This window comes from Daktulosphaira vitifoliae, unplaced genomic scaffold, assembly GCF_025091365.1.
Source record: "Daktulosphaira vitifoliae isolate Bord-2020 unplaced genomic scaffold, ASM2509136v1 Scaffold_5, whole genome shotgun sequence".
Classification (NCBI taxonomy): Eukaryota; Metazoa; Arthropoda; class Insecta; order Hemiptera; family Phylloxeridae; genus Daktulosphaira; species Daktulosphaira vitifoliae.
The window spans coordinates 14,655,048-14,671,036 of NW_026099576.1; the positions used below are offsets into that span (position 1 = coordinate 14,655,048).

The 15,989-nt window shown below is 24.5% G+C and overlaps 2 protein-coding genes across 3 annotated transcripts; one reads left to right on the forward strand and one right to left on the reverse strand.

Moving 5' to 3' along the window:
* Positions 1-386: 386 nt before the first annotated feature.
* LOC126907252 (zinc finger protein 813-like) lies at positions 387-2,373 on the reverse strand. Of its 2 annotated transcripts, none has more exons than XM_050688378.1 (3): positions 1,893-2,373; positions 1,567-1,737; positions 387-1,486 (listed from the first exon to the last, which is right to left on the reverse strand). In XM_050688378.1, the coding sequence occupies exons 1-3, from the start codon at positions 1,991-1,993 to the stop codon at positions 580-582; spliced, it is 1,179 nt and encodes a 392-aa protein (XP_050544335.1). In that variant the 5' UTR covers positions 1,994-2,373; the 3' UTR covers positions 387-579. The 2 variants fall into 2 exon arrangements, with proteins under 2 accessions (XP_050544335.1, XP_050544333.1); XM_050688376.1 differs by having other exon boundaries at positions 389-1,504; positions 1,893-2,371.
* Positions 2,374-4,425: 2,052 nt separating this feature from the next.
* LOC126907039 (GMP reductase 1-like) lies at positions 4,426-15,621 on the forward strand. The gene is made up of 6 exons (XM_050688040.1): positions 4,426-4,784; positions 4,850-4,969; positions 14,383-14,640; positions 14,707-14,895; positions 14,956-15,161; positions 15,222-15,621. Exons 1-6 carry the CDS (start codon positions 4,698-4,700, stop codon positions 15,418-15,420), a joined length of 1,059 nt encoding a protein of 352 aa, XP_050543997.1. The 5' UTR covers positions 4,426-4,697; the 3' UTR covers positions 15,421-15,621.
* The last annotated feature ends 368 nt before the right edge of the window (positions 15,622-15,989 follow it).

Genomic DNA, 15,989 nt, shown 5'->3' on the forward strand with positions numbered 1-15,989 from the left:
TAAGAGGATCTCGCAAATAAATTTGCCTTTATTAAAAATTTGAAACTCTGATTAAAACTTTTAAGGTTATTATATTTTAAACAAATAAATATCAAACAGTCAATGTAAATTAAAATAATAATATTAGTATTTAACTTAAATATTAATTATTTCATTTTACACAAGATGTATTAAAATATATTCCTATGTTTATAAAGAATACAATATTTAACTTTTATATATAATAAAATATTTATTACATAATTATGAAGTTAACTACACAATGTTAATTATAATTTTTTAAAGAGATTACTACACCTATAATATAAAAAACTATATTATATCAGTAACATAATTTTATAATAAAACTATTTCAAAAGTAGTTATTAAAAGGAACATTGATTTTAAAAAATGCCTCCAAGTCGTAATAAATAACTTTGACATTTATTATTTATCATTCAATTTATAATATACAATACACAATAATTATAATGTGTAATATATTAACATAAAAGACAATAATAATAACACATGGTATAATAAATTATTTAAATAGGAATACTTACTTGAAATAAATCATAATTAAATACTCAATTAAAATTAAACATGACAATCATGAGTTTTTTTATGATACTTGTAATGGCTAGAGCTAGTGAATGTTTTATAGCAGATTTCACATTTAAAAGGTCTATCACCAGTATGTGTACGATAATGAACTATTAATCCACCAGAACTGGAAAATAGTTTATCACAAATATCACACTTCAAAGTTTTTTTTTCGTTTATATGTAAATGAGATTTTTGATGGTATTTATAGTGACTTGAACTTGTAAATGATTTGAAGCAAATTTCACATTTGAATGGTCGTTCACCAGTATGCATTCTATAATGGACAACTAAACCTCCTGAACTTGAAAATAATTTATTACATATATCACATTTCAAAGATTTTTTTGATCCCTCATCCAAATGTGATTTTTGGTGATACTTACAGTGGCTAGAGCTTGTAAAAGTTTTATAACAAATGTTACATTTAAAAGGACGATCACCAGTATGTGATCGGTAGTGAACAGTTAATCCGCCATTGCTAGTAAACAGCTTGTTACATATATCACATTTTAGTGGTTTAGAGTCTTGTATGAAATGTTGAGTTTTTTGGTGGTATAAGATACCATTAGCACAAGAATACTCTTTGTTACAAACATGACATTTAAAGGGTTTATTACCAGAATGAACTCTCATATGATAGTTATAATGACTTGAGTTAGAAAAAGATTTGCAACACAAATCACATTTAAAAGGTTTATTTCCAGTATGACTTCTATAATGCACTGTTAAACCTCCAGAGCTAGTAAAAGATTTATTACAAACATCACATTTAAAAGGCTTTGGTTTAGATTCTTCATTTTTCTTCAGTTCTAATTCTAGTAAATGTGTCGTGTTATTTTCTCCTTCCTCAATTTCCACTTTTGGTGAAATAAAATGACCACTTAGAAAAGCTCCATGACTATTGTTAAAATTAAAACTAAGGAAATGTTAGTTAATATCAAAAACTATACATTTTATTTCAATATTATTTTTACTTACTGAGAAGCTCTGAATAAATCACTTCTGTTAAATTTAAATGCCATGTTATTACTATAAGATGGTGGACCTATTTCTATTTCACTTTCAAATATGCAAGAATTTAACATTTCTCTATCAAATTTTATTGTCAATCGGCCATCAGGATTTAATTCATATATACTTCCTGGTACACTAAAAGGTGGTACAGTACAAAAAAAAAATATATTACTTTCTAAAAGTACTTAAAAAATTATATACTATTAATATTTAAAAATAATTTTATTGAAAAATAATAATTTGTAACTGAAGTATAAATTAAAGAATTTATCAAATTATAGGATGTTTACCTAAAATTACCCATTGGTAGACCAGGTTCTAGTAAATTTTCTTGTTTAATATTTGTAACAATTTCATTGTGAGATTGTGTTCTAGTGTTAGGTTGGTCCATACTAAATACTGTTAAATGGTGCACATGAATTGATAACAAAAAATTATACTAAATATGATAAAAAACTAGTTGGACGCTATTTTAAAGTATGTTATTTTAAAAAACATTTGTAAACGATATACTTTATTTTTAAATTAAAAAATTTTAAGTCTTATACTTTGGTTGTAAAATACATAATACTAAGAGCAAAATTATACAGTTAATTCGATCAAGTTACATTTATACTATCGATAATCTCTAACGAACATTTTCTTGAATAATTTGTTAAAATATCACGTGCACGTTCATAAATAATAACCAATTAGATAGTTTATGAACAATTAACTTGATAGAAAAAATACTTAGTAGCCGCCTGTGACAAGTGTAAACAATAATTATCACTCTGAAGGATGCTATTGATAAGAACGATAAGGATGATTCCTTCACTAGTGTTTTATAATTAATAATTTATGAATTTAATGGTAACCATTTTTAATTAAGTTTTTTTCCAAATTTAATTTGAAATTGGATGAAAGAAAATGTTATTCACAATTATTTTCTTATAATGTATTATTTAAAACTAATTTACACAAAATTAATTCTAATAGTTTTTCAATTGTGGTACAGATTAAAATATCCCATTTGTTATAATTTGTGTCGCATAATTAATATCGGCTGAACTATTTTGGGACTCAGTCCCCTGATCTAACAATGTACTCCCTAAAAATTCAGAAAGTATGTTCGTATTATTTAAAATAGTACCCCATTATTATATTACCTATAATTTATTAATAACCAAGACTTAAGATATGATGTCCCAAATTTGTAGTATTAATTATTTTTTCATATTAATTATACTCAATAACTTTTATATTCAATTATCATATGAAGTTTCTAAAAAAAATATAATATTATTTATATTAAAAATTATATTATGAAAATTGTATAAAAATGTAAAAAAGGGTATGTCAATGTTGGGATCTATTTTTCAAATCCCCTCCCATTTGGCGGCCAATATTAACAAAAGTAATAAAGCAGATGTTAGATATATGGTAAATAAATATTTGGTTTTGAAGTAGTCATATTTAGAGGGTGGTGTGGAACTCAAAAATCTTATAAGCGAATCTTAAAATAAAAGAGAGAGTGAAATGTTTAATTGTTATTATACGATCGAACAAAAACAATTTTTTATTTTTAATTTGTCGTCAGATATAGTAATAGTAACAACAATAATAAAAGGTTCTATTAAATTTTGCTTAAAGATTAATTTCATAATTTTGATTTGAATATGATTTGACACCATTATTAAATCTTATTGGTGAAATGAATTATGAATATTTAAAAGAAATTTACAAGCTAATGATAAGGAATCAATTTTGAATGCTTTTTTTTATCGGTATTATAGAGTTTTAGTTATTAGTAGAGATTGGGAGAGCCTTAAGGTAGATTAGTCCCCGAATTATTTATTCGAGTTTTTTCAATTTTTATCACCCTTACAAATTCTGTGATTTCTTTATATTTTATAAATTGGATATTGTTACTGTCGTTGTTACAAAAAATTAAAACTAATAATTAATTTGCGTATTTTGTTAATATGTTTGATATATTGAATCTCAAACGTCTCTCGATATCTTGCCAGTTATTACTAATCAATTTAAAGATATAATTTTATAAAATATGTATAACCGTTAGATCCGATTAATCGATGTTATCTCACTTGAAAAATGATTAATCAATATATTGCGTATGTCTAATCCTGGCTATAATTAGACAAAATAAATTTCGAAAATATTTTTTTACCAGTCCACCTTCTCTAAATTTGCCACTTCTCATCGGTATCTCTCTATATCCTATAAAAGTTGACTATAATCGATAAAATTTTAAATAAGTTTTATATTATTATTAATAAAATGTTAAAAGTTTAACTTTAATTTGCAATTTTAATTACATAATGTATAGAAAGTAGTAAAAAAAACGATTGTTTTTAATATTTGTTTTATGTAATTATTATTTATCTACTGGATTAGGTTTCTATTAAGTTGTTGTAATATAAATAATTGTTATATTAGCTGAATAATTAAGTTATAAATTATTTAATTTATATATAAATAACAATAATAATTATAATATTGTGATCGATGTAATGATTGAAATAACAATTAGAGTATTTCAGATTAAATCTAGGAATTAATTATACGGTTATTTTTATTTTAAATGATTCGGTGATAAATGTTGATAGAGAATATACTCTCTCTTCCAAAACGGATCAATACAACACTTGGAGAATGACAGCCACCGTCACGTGATTTTTGTGTTATCTCGCCGGAACTGTTTTAGATAACAGACAATGTGAAAATAGTATCTCGACAGATGTGGAAATCGTAACCGTTTGCAGTATATCGTGAAAAATGCCGTTTACATATCATGTTCTTTTGCTTGCCTTCGTACAATAATACTTATGATTATCTGTGTCGGACGTGGTGGGAGTACCCATCTTAGTACAGAGCGCGCCTTGCCAGTTGTTAGTCTAGTTTCTACGAGTGTTTATTTATGTGAAAATAAGAAATTTGTAAAGGACGTTGCATTTAAGAAATTTGTTTTATCATAAGCGGCTAGTCAGTGTTCAGACTTCGGTCAGGTAGTTTGTGACTGTCCCATCGGTGCGGTTAAAAATTGTATTGGACCGTGTGTTATCGAAAGTCGTCTTATTTTCTAATTAGCAATCATGCCTAACATTGTAAATGAAATTAAATTGGATTTTAAAGATGTGCTTCTTCGACCAAAAAGGAGCACCCTTAAAACTCGGGCTGAAGTAAGTTCTTTGAAAACAAATTATCGATATTTGTACTATAATAATTTTTATTTATCTATTTTTAGGTAGATTTATTCAGACACATAACATTTCGCAATTCTAAACGTTCGTATAGAGGTATCCCATTGATGGCTTCTAACATGGATACTGTTGGAACTTTTGAAATGGCTGCTGTTTTGGGAAAGGTAATAGGATTGAAAATGTATTTAAATTCAAAAATATTTTGATTTTTTCTTTAAGTTTTTAAATTTATATCAACAAACTATCTGTGTATCATTAGTACTCAGAAAAATGATTTACATTCTAGTAAGTTAATTTTTAGAAGTTAAGAAATGTTTAAAATCTTCGTTCTGTGCATACAAGAAATTTTTACAACCATATATTGATTTAAACTTTAGCGTAATAATGAAACCTGGTGGCTTTGACCCCTTTTTGTCATTTTGTTGTAGTAATATTGATGCTTATAATTCTTTAAAAATTTTTAAAAATAGACATTAGCCGAGACCTAGAAAAGACTGTATAATTGGCAATCATACAAATATTAGACTTGTTATTTTGAATAAAAGTGGTTATTCTTTTCATTTTTTTAACTAGCCTCGGGAAATTATATAAGGGTAAATTCATTAAAAATTACGGGGTTTAACTAAAAATACGCAGACTTATGGATGTTTATTAAGTAATTCGAATGTTTTTACAATTTACAGTTTCATATTTTCAAAAAAGCTTTCATTATATTAATATAAAATAATTTGGTTATCAGTCTTGGGTAGTAACTTAATTTAAATTACAAGTTATAGTAACGAAAGTAATTTTTGTGTAATTTAATTATTGAAATATAAAGAAGTTTTATTTTAATTTCAATTAATTATTTAAGGGTAATTTTGAAAAACTTGTTACTTTATTTTAGCAAATTATTTCAAAAGTTTGCACAGTCCTTAAGTGGCATATTTGGAATTTTATGCTGGGGGTTTAAGATAAAATAAATGACCATACCGCCTCCTCATTGTGTATAAATTTAAGTATTGTCTATCCTTCTGGGTAGGATTCTTTTTCTTAGCAGCAATTACTCCGTAAATACGCCGTCGGTTCAAAATTTTATTATGTCCTTCGAGTAAAGAATTATTACTTGTATAAATGATTTAATTCAAATAAATTTAATATTTTATATAAATAAATTGAAAAGAATAATTTTCATTGTGATTAGCTATTTTTTTTTTTTTCATAAAAGTAATGTAACTTCATTACTTGTTTAGTGAATAATTTTGAAGTAGCTTATATGTTAATCAATTGAGTGATTTGTAATTTTAGTTAATTAACACTAAAAAATGCGACATAAAAGTACTCGAGTACGTGCTCCCGATTCTATTCAGTATTTTTGTTGTACAAGAAAAAAATAAAGCTTGAAAATTAAAATTTTTATTATGCACCCCCTTTCAAAATTCATTTTCAACGACGATACCGTTGCTTTTTAAAAAATGGTAACTATTTATTCGTTATCTATGGTAAGTAATGTAACTTTTGTTTGTAACTGGTACCGAATATTTTAAAGTTGTAGGTCAAAGGTAATATATTATTGTTGAACTATTGAATGAAAACTTCGAGTTCACGACATATTGTGTGAAAGAACTTTTAAAAATCGATAATACAAAGCGGTGGCTGAACTAAAAATCATATTTCTTTAGTTCCATGTTAAAATTTAAAAACTTATAATATACTTAATAAAAAAAATTCAATGCTCTTTAAATGAGGATAAAATGCAACTTGCATATAATGTGATTTGGTGAGTCCATTTAAATTACTATTAATTAATATAACCACACATGTTTTTTTAAACTGAACTATTATTTATGGCTTTTGCGAAATTTTTTTTTTTGTACTTAATTATTTATGTGTTAACAGAATATCTTGATATTCGATTAGTCTCGGTAGTTGGCCGTACTTCGTTCAAACTATTACTATCTAAGGCAATAAATGTTTTTGAGCTACGACGTGTTTAAGTTTTGCTCTTAAATTTTGTTTAAAAACTTTTTGTCGATTTTAATAAACAAAAATTTTTTTGGTAATTAGTTTAATAAATGTAATACGGTTGAAAATTGTGTAACTTGTCTGTTAAATTACTTTGCGTTGATGTTGTTGTAAAATACATTGAAAATTTCGACTATTTAGTTTCAAATTGATGACCTTTTTTTATGTTATCTTTATATCTTTTTACATTATATATTTTTTAATTATTATCTTAACCTATATAAAATTCTTATATAATTGTTAAAATTATAATTTTGTGTAATTTCGCTAGTACAGTCTCGTCTATAAAAAAGTTCTGTGTTTATTCTTCGGAAATGATCCAAATTTTGAGTTTAGGCTATAGAATAGTCTGCCAGGGCTATATAAATTTATTATGGATATCTTATAGTAATATTTATTGAGTTTGTTTTTATGAATACTCAGTGGAGTAATACCATCTTTGGTAACTTTTGATAAAATTTTTTAATTTATAAAATGTGTTTTTCACTTGCATATTTAAAATAAAATAGTATTTTGGATGATTTTGTATATTTAGTAGTTGAATTTCTAGAGAAGATATAGTTTTAATGTCTTCTAATTAACGTTTATTCAAAAAATTATCACCCCATTATTTAAAAATATTTCTGTTTTGTAAAAAATAATATATTTCGTGTGTATATTGTAATATTACCTAAACTAACAACGATGAAAACCTTTAACACACAATATGCATTTATGACGTGTGTAGTCTATGAGAATTATTTCACCGTTTTATTTTTCAAGTACCTACAATAGACAGGTATTATGAAATTCTATACTGGCGTTTCTGAGCAACCATGTGTGGTGTTCTTTGAAGTGAAATAATTTTGTAAAAGAACTTCCTTTTATTCGAATGGTCGTAATTTACCTTAGTTTAGTTGGGTTAGGTTATTAGTTAATTCAAATTGTTATACAGATAGAAGAGTGAATTTTTTTCAATAGTTTGTATTTCACTAAAACTGACCTTTAAGCCACCAAATATTTTCGCTCTAGTAGAATATACTGCGTATCTAATAACTTATTATTCTATTCATCAATGGTAAATTTGTGGACAAACACAAAATCTTGATTATGCGTTAATAATTTACATGAATATTAGTTTTAAAGGGGAAGTATGTTCTAATTTTATAATTTTAGTTAGATCGTTTTTAGTTTTTTGCTAATTTCGCATATTTATATAATAAAAATTGATTAATTATGGCTACTATTATTTAAAATTAAAATTGCACTAAAAATATTAAATGAAAACTAAAAAAAAATTAAAAATATTTAACGCAAAAAAACACATGAAATTAAAATATGATAATCGTAGCTAATTATGACCTTATGAGTAGGAGAGTATTCATTGTTTATTTACAATTTTAAAATAGCAAAACCAATGAGAAACACTTTGTGTTTCCCTACACTCATTTTTACTCAGTAGGTCTCAGATTTTTTTAACTCTTAAAATATTGCTTTGAATTTCACACTGTGATAAAAATTCCCAATAACAGTAATTTTAAAATTCACCCAAAATCTTAACATTCTATAACTAATCATAAATAACGTTATTACTTTAATAATATAAAAAGTCATAATTTAAGAGATTTATTATTTCCCTAAAGGTAAAATATAAGAAGGGGAAAAATTAGGATTTTTTTAACACATAATGTAAATGTTGTTATTAATAGGGATCAGGTTTAAAAAGCATTTAAGTAACATTAAAAATCATGAAGTTGATAAATCTCCTGTGGCTGAACATTTATTGACACATTATCACTCTATTAAATCCATAAAACTAATTGAAACGTAAATAATTACAACGAACAAGGGATGCAATAGAAATATTTAAAAATAAAAACAATTTAATTATAGTTGGTATCTTTGCTCACTGAAATGTTAATTATTAAAATGTGTTAACTGGAAAATTGTTATAATATTACTTATTGATAACGACATTAGGTGATAAGAGATATGTAAGGGTTTTTTTTCCAGTGATTGTGTCAGTTTGTGTTTAGCGTTTATAATGGTAACATTGTTCCCAAAAGACGTATCCGCGATTTTTTTTTTGGTAATTTTCTGTGGCTTTTTAAATAAAATATTTGTAATATTTTTAAAATGATTGTTATTGGGAATTTGTATTTTAATTATTCAATGCCAAATTCTATGAGTATTTTTCGTCATAAGTTATAATGATTAGCAGTGTGAATACATAAGCAATATTTTAAGAGTTAACGAAAATCTGAGACCTAACTAAGTATAAAAGAACGTAGGGGAACACAAAGTGTTTCTCATCGGTTATGCTTGATTTTTAAATTGTAAATAAATCATGAATACTCTTCTATTCATAAGGTCAAAATTAGCTATGATTATTATATATCTTACAAACGAACCTATTGTATTTTTATGAATGCTGATTATTGTTAATTAATAATTAAAATATTTTTTTGTAAAAATATTACATTTGAATGATAATTTTTTTTTTTTTTCCAATATTTATTTATTTTATAATATACAAGACACAACATAATCAAACAGAAAAAAAAAACAAATAAATATTGAGTACGCCACAGACGGCAATGAGTACAGAATATAAATACAAAATATCTAAATAATTAAATAAGTACAGCATACATAGAAGTTTAAATTATTAACATACAAAATTAATAATTAAAATACATCGCTACAAATAGATTTTAACTTGGTTAAATGGTCATTAAAGAAATCAAAATTTTTAATTAAATTGCAAAAATGTAGCATTCTATTGACCGGTGAATAATAACTATAATTCTGACGATATGAGTTAACATAAAATAAATTATTAGATCGGAGATGAAAATTAGGAACATTAAAAGGAATTAGACTTAAAATTTCTGGACAATCTACATTATTATTAAGGAGATTATAAATCAAAAAAACATCATTGCATTTTCTCCTGTAAGCAAGGGAAGTTAAACCAAGAGAGATTCCTATTTCATCGATCGACACATTATAATCCCTAGACTTAAAAGAAATGAAGTGTAAAAAACGTCTTTGTATAGATTCTATTCTATTAATTTCANCCAACCCAGCACAGGGGGGTCGCGGCACAGTGGTGACGTGGTATAGATGGATTAAGTATAATGATATCTGACAGTGATTAAAATCACTATCAAAAAAAAACGCTTCGATGCAAATCTTTAGATAGTGTTTAATTTNGGTTAAATGGTCATTAAAGAAATCAAAATTTTTAATTAAATTGCAAAAATGTAGCATTCTATTGACCGGTGAATAATAACTATAATTCTGATGATATGAGTTAACATAAAATAAATTATTAGATCGGAGATGAAAATTAGGAACATTAAAAGGAATTAGACTTAAAATTTCTGGACAATCTACATTATTATTAAGGAGATTATAAATCAAAAAAACATCATTGCATTTTCTCCTGTAAGCAAGGGAAGTTAAACCAAGAGAGATTCCTATTTCATCGATCGACACATTATAATCCCTAGACTTAAAAGAAATGAAGTGTAAAAAACGTCTTTGTATAGATTCTATTCTATTAATTTCACCTATTTTATATGGACACCAAATAATAGATGCATATTCTAAAATTGATCTTACCAAAGAATTTTGTTGTAATGTACCCATAATATGTAATACTTCTCCGCCCTAAAATTTTAGTGCTTTGAGTGAGGAATCAAATTTAAAAACATAATATTTACTTTAGAAATTTGTTATTTACTTTTAATTTTTGCCTTAGTTTACTAATTTATTTATTAAGTACAATAATTAATGTAGCTAAAAAATAAATAGCTTTATATCTTATGATATATTTTAATGTGGCGCTGTTTTAATATTATAATAAAGTTTTGTCCTCCATAAAAATTGTAAAAGACATTACCAAATAACAATAGAACTTCTATTTCGTGTAATATATTTTCTTAGCATAATTACTTTTGATTTTAATTTTAAATGCAATACAATTTTCATTAGAGCTACATCTCTTGGACTTAACAGAAAAGTTTAATGCTATAAGATTTAATTTAGTAATACTTATCATGATATGAAAATGATTCTTCAACAATTTTTTAGAGGTGTTTATCGTCAATAATTCTTGCATTATATCAATGAAAAAAAAGTATTAGATACTTTATGTATGTTAGTATAGTATGGGTATAGTTGGGACAAGTATAGATGATTCTGACAAAGACTAAAATCACTCTCATAAGAAACGCTTCTATGCAAATCTATAGATTGTGTTTAATTAAAAAAAAATAATGAATTATTTCAAAAGAAACAAACTCCTATTTTCTTAATTATATTCTGATTAGCAGATTTTTTATTTACAAGTATAATATATGAATAAATACTTATTATAGTAGTTAAATTTAGTATGAAATTGATATTCAATAATTTAATATTGTAATTTTTACGAGGAAACTATAAAAAATAATAAAGTAGTTGGTATTTTTATGGCAAATGTGTATAAAAATTAAAGTTGAAGCAATATTTTTCAAAAATTACTTATGAATAAATACACAGTATTATAAGAAATTATTATCAGAGACGAGCACATACTTTTTTAAACCTATTTTTTGCCGATTTTAAATTTGCAATTAGATTTTTTCTATCACCTAAGTTATAAATTTAAGTTATTTGTTTGATAATAATCATGTTATTTTAAGAATATGAATTTAATTTATAAAGTGAAGTGTTGATTATTTTAGGTTAAAAGATTTAACGAAATTATTTATAATAATAATAATTATTGTGGACACAAACATAGCAGCCTACTGTTTTTCCATATAATGATAGTGACGAGTATTACGAGTATTATTACTGCAGTTCAGTGGAAGTTTAGAATAAGTGTGGACCCTTATCCTTACCCCAAGTAGTTGGAATAAGGCGAGGAAAAAAAATAATAAGATTTATATAGTAACATGTTACCAAAATATTTGGAATATAATAGATTGGTTTAAAAACAAAGTAAAATTATTTAATTTTGTATTTGAAACCTATTATCATATAAATTTAAAATATAAAATAAAGATTTTTTTTTTACAAAAATCTTACGTTTATCTTTAACTTTGATTGTTATTTTGTTAAGTTTTCAATTCAAAAAGATTTTTATTTAAATACAATACTTTATTACATTAAGAAGTTTGTTTAGTCTATTTATTAATGATAATAACTCATTATTTCCTGATAAAGACAATAAAAAAACATGTTATTTTTAAAGTTTTTATGTTAAAATTAAAATTTATTATTGTGTTGTCGGTGTGAAATCATTTAATTTTAATGACGATATACATTTAACCAAAAATATAATAATAAAAAAAAAATTAAAAAGAAAAACTGAAATAATAGTATTATGCAATAAGCATTTTAATTCATATTTATTTATTACTGATGGTAAAAAAAAAATATTTTTATGTTAAATTATTTGTTTATATTAACAATTTTATATAATATAAAAAATATATTATAATCTTCTTTTTGAAAATCCAATATACCCAAAACTTTTAAATTACCCTTATAAAAAATGTATATAAATCTTTATTTTATGTTCCTTATTAATTTAGGTAAAACATTTATAAATAAAAAATAGACTTTGAAGGCAATTAAATGTAACTCGATCGATAATATTTGTACTTGGATTAATCTTTTTTTTAATTAAATATGTAATAAAAAATTACTTTTTGATAAATCACAATAAAAGTATTTCAATAATAATTATTTTATATTGATATAAACTAAAGAAAACAACGTTATATGTAATATAAATCTATATATTAATTTAATGAAATATTTGTTGCCTCATAAATATCTTAGAATCATAATAATGCATAATTTAATAATTTTTTCAATAAAAACTTAGTTGTCATGACAAAGAATTTATGATACAATCAAATATAAGTTGTGTTAATAACATAATTGTTACCTATAAATAGTATGATAATAAGTGACATACTAAAAATGATCATTTTTATAAACTAAATTAATGTAATGTTTATTAATTCAGTAAAGTTTATATAAAAACAATAAATTTGTTTATTAAATTAATAATTTTTTTTTCGTTATTATAAAATGGTTTTGTCAGTCTTTGAGAAATAAAGTGTATTCAAGTTTATTGTTATTTTTATTTTGTAAATAAATTTATATTATCATTGAATCAAAAGCCGATTTTCATAATAACTGATTNGGTCGTAAATAAATTTATATTATCATTGAATCAAAAGCCGATTTTCATAATAACTGATTAGTTATACATATATAATAATACGTAATTAAATAGAAGACCAAAAATTTTGTGTTATTATTTAGTTAGATTAATAATTAGTTATATGTAAGAAATTCTGTTTATGTAACAAGGATTTGAATTGGCTACACGATTTCGACTAAAATAGCAAGATTTTTTTATTAACACAAATATTAATAACATTTTTGTTAATCATTTTACTTACCTAAAATAGTATATTAGTTTTTAGCTCCGATTTTTGTAATTGGTAAATTTTGACATTTTAAAAATTTTAGCTTTGATGCGAAGCTTAGATAGAAGGTATTAATTTTACTATGATGTTTTTTTTTTCGGGACTGTTACCACTTTTTCTCAGTACTCACGGAACCGATTTATTTTAACGATACATCAAAAGATCATAAATCGTATCTAGTCGAAGATATTATCCTCAAAAATTGAAAAAATATCCCTCGTTCCCCGTAAATGGGGTAAATCTCCAAAAAAATTACAATTTTAAAAATCTCTAATTTTCGACATTTTTTCAATTTTTTTTACTTAAAACTACCATAACTTTTTTAAAAATGATCAAATAAATATAAATATTTTTTTATAGATTATTGAGGTATTTTATTATCATTTTATATATTTTTTTTATAAATTTGACCCTTTACCAGCCCATAAGAGGGGATTCAAAATGACAACTTCTTCACAAAAAATTAACTTTCCAACATTTCTTTTGAAATTGTTTTAAAAATTCTGACATTTTTATATATGTCTTAAATTAAAGCTTATGTAATATATTTAATATGAAAGAAAAATTTCTATTTTTATTTTGTTTTCATGGTGAAAACGGACATTAAAGTTAATGAAAAATACGATTTTTGTAAAAAATTACAATACTAAATTATTAAATATCAATTTCATACTATATTTAATTGCTATAATAAATATTTATTCATATATTACACTTATAAATCATAAAACTTGTAATCAGGATATAAATAAGGAAATAGGAAATCATTTTGCTTTTGAAATAACACATTAATTTTTTAAAATTAAACACTTTCTACAAATTTGTATCGAAGCGTTTCTTATGATAGTGATTTTAATCACTATCATACCCAACTACGCCATTCCCCCCATGTGCCGCAACTCCACTATGCTGGGTTTTTTTAAAAATAATGTTAAAAAAATCCTATAATTGTTTTACTATAAGAAATTAGTCGTTAAAGTAAGGAAAATCGTAATTTTTATTTATTAATTTTATAAATCGGTTGTGATTATAGAAAATTATTAATTTTTCTACAGTTATGAAGAAATATATAATTATTTTAAGTTTAATTTTTACAGCATGGCGTTTTTTCTACAGTTCACAAGTACTATGAAGTCGAGGAATGGGAAGATTTTGCTAAAAAACATGTCGAAATTTTACCACATGTGGCTGTAAGTTGTGGTATAAGCGATGCCGATTTTGAAAAACTGGAAAAAATTTTGGCTGCCGTTCCAGATCTAACATTTATTTGTCTTGATGTAGCTAATGGTTACACTCAACAGTTTGTTGACATAGTACGAAAAACGCGAAATGCATATCCAAAACACACGATTATTGTGAGTAAAATAGCTCGTAATAATTAAAAAATTGGTTACAATTTAAAAAACCTACAAAATTTTAAGGCTGGAAATGTGGTTACTGGTGAAATGGTTGAAGAACTCATTTTGTCTGGAGCTGATATCATTAAAGTTGGTATTGGTCCAGGATCTGTATGTACCACTCGTGTTAAGACTGGAGTAGGATATCCTCAATTAAGTGCTGTAATTGAATGTGCAGATGCTGCTCATGGCTTACAAGGCCATATTATTTCTGTATGTCTTCAATTTTTAATTTTAAGTGTTAAAACATCAAGTATTTTTACTTTTGTATAGGATGGTGGATGTGTTTGTCCTGGCGATGTCGCTAAAGCATTTGGTGCTGGTGCTGATTTTGTAATGCTTGGTGGAATGTTAGCTGGACATGATGAAAGTGGGGGGGAATTAACTATAAAACCTGATGGTACCAAGAGCAAATTATTTTATGGTATGAGTTCTATGACAGCAATGAAAAAACATGCTGGTGGTAAAGCTGAATATAGGTAATTATTCAAAAATCTGAATGTAAAATTAAATTTAAGGATTTTTTGTAATGCTTTTAGAGCGGCCGAAGGTAAAGCTGTAGAAGTACCATACAGAGGTGAAGTCAATAACACTATTCTAGATATACTTGGAGGTCTTCGATCAGCATGTACTTACACTGGAGCACATAAATTAAAAGAACTACCAAGAAGAGCTACTTTTATTAGGTGTACCCAACAAGTTAATTCTGTTTATGCTAATATTCCATCAAAAGAATAAAATAATTTCATTAATTACAAAAGAAATTTATACATTTTCAAAGCTGAAAAATTAAAAGACTGCTGTGGTAGAATTACATAATGTCCATAAATAGTATGTAGTTATTTTTAATACGTATTTGAATTTTTAGAAAATTATCTCAATTTTTTATTGTAATTTAACGTAAAGTTGGTGCTTGAAATATAAAGTATTTACTGTTAATTTATTTAGAATAATTTTTTTAGCTCACTAATTTTACACATTTTATTATTTAAAATTGATGTTCAATTTATACTAATTGGTCTAAATTTTCCTAATTAAATATTTAATTTTAATTTTAATCAAAATATCTTAGTATAAACCCACTTGGATTACAGCTTTGAATGCAAATATATGTACTGTCCTTAATTATTATTGCAATAATATATAACAAATATTGGATTTTAAATATTTAATGAACTACCCAGTAATGTATCTTTAAAGTAACTTAGAATATATACTATTTTAGTACGAGTAAATTTTTACCTTGATTCTGCTAATTCATTATAATATGATTAAATTAAATTAAATTAAATTAATGTGATGAATGG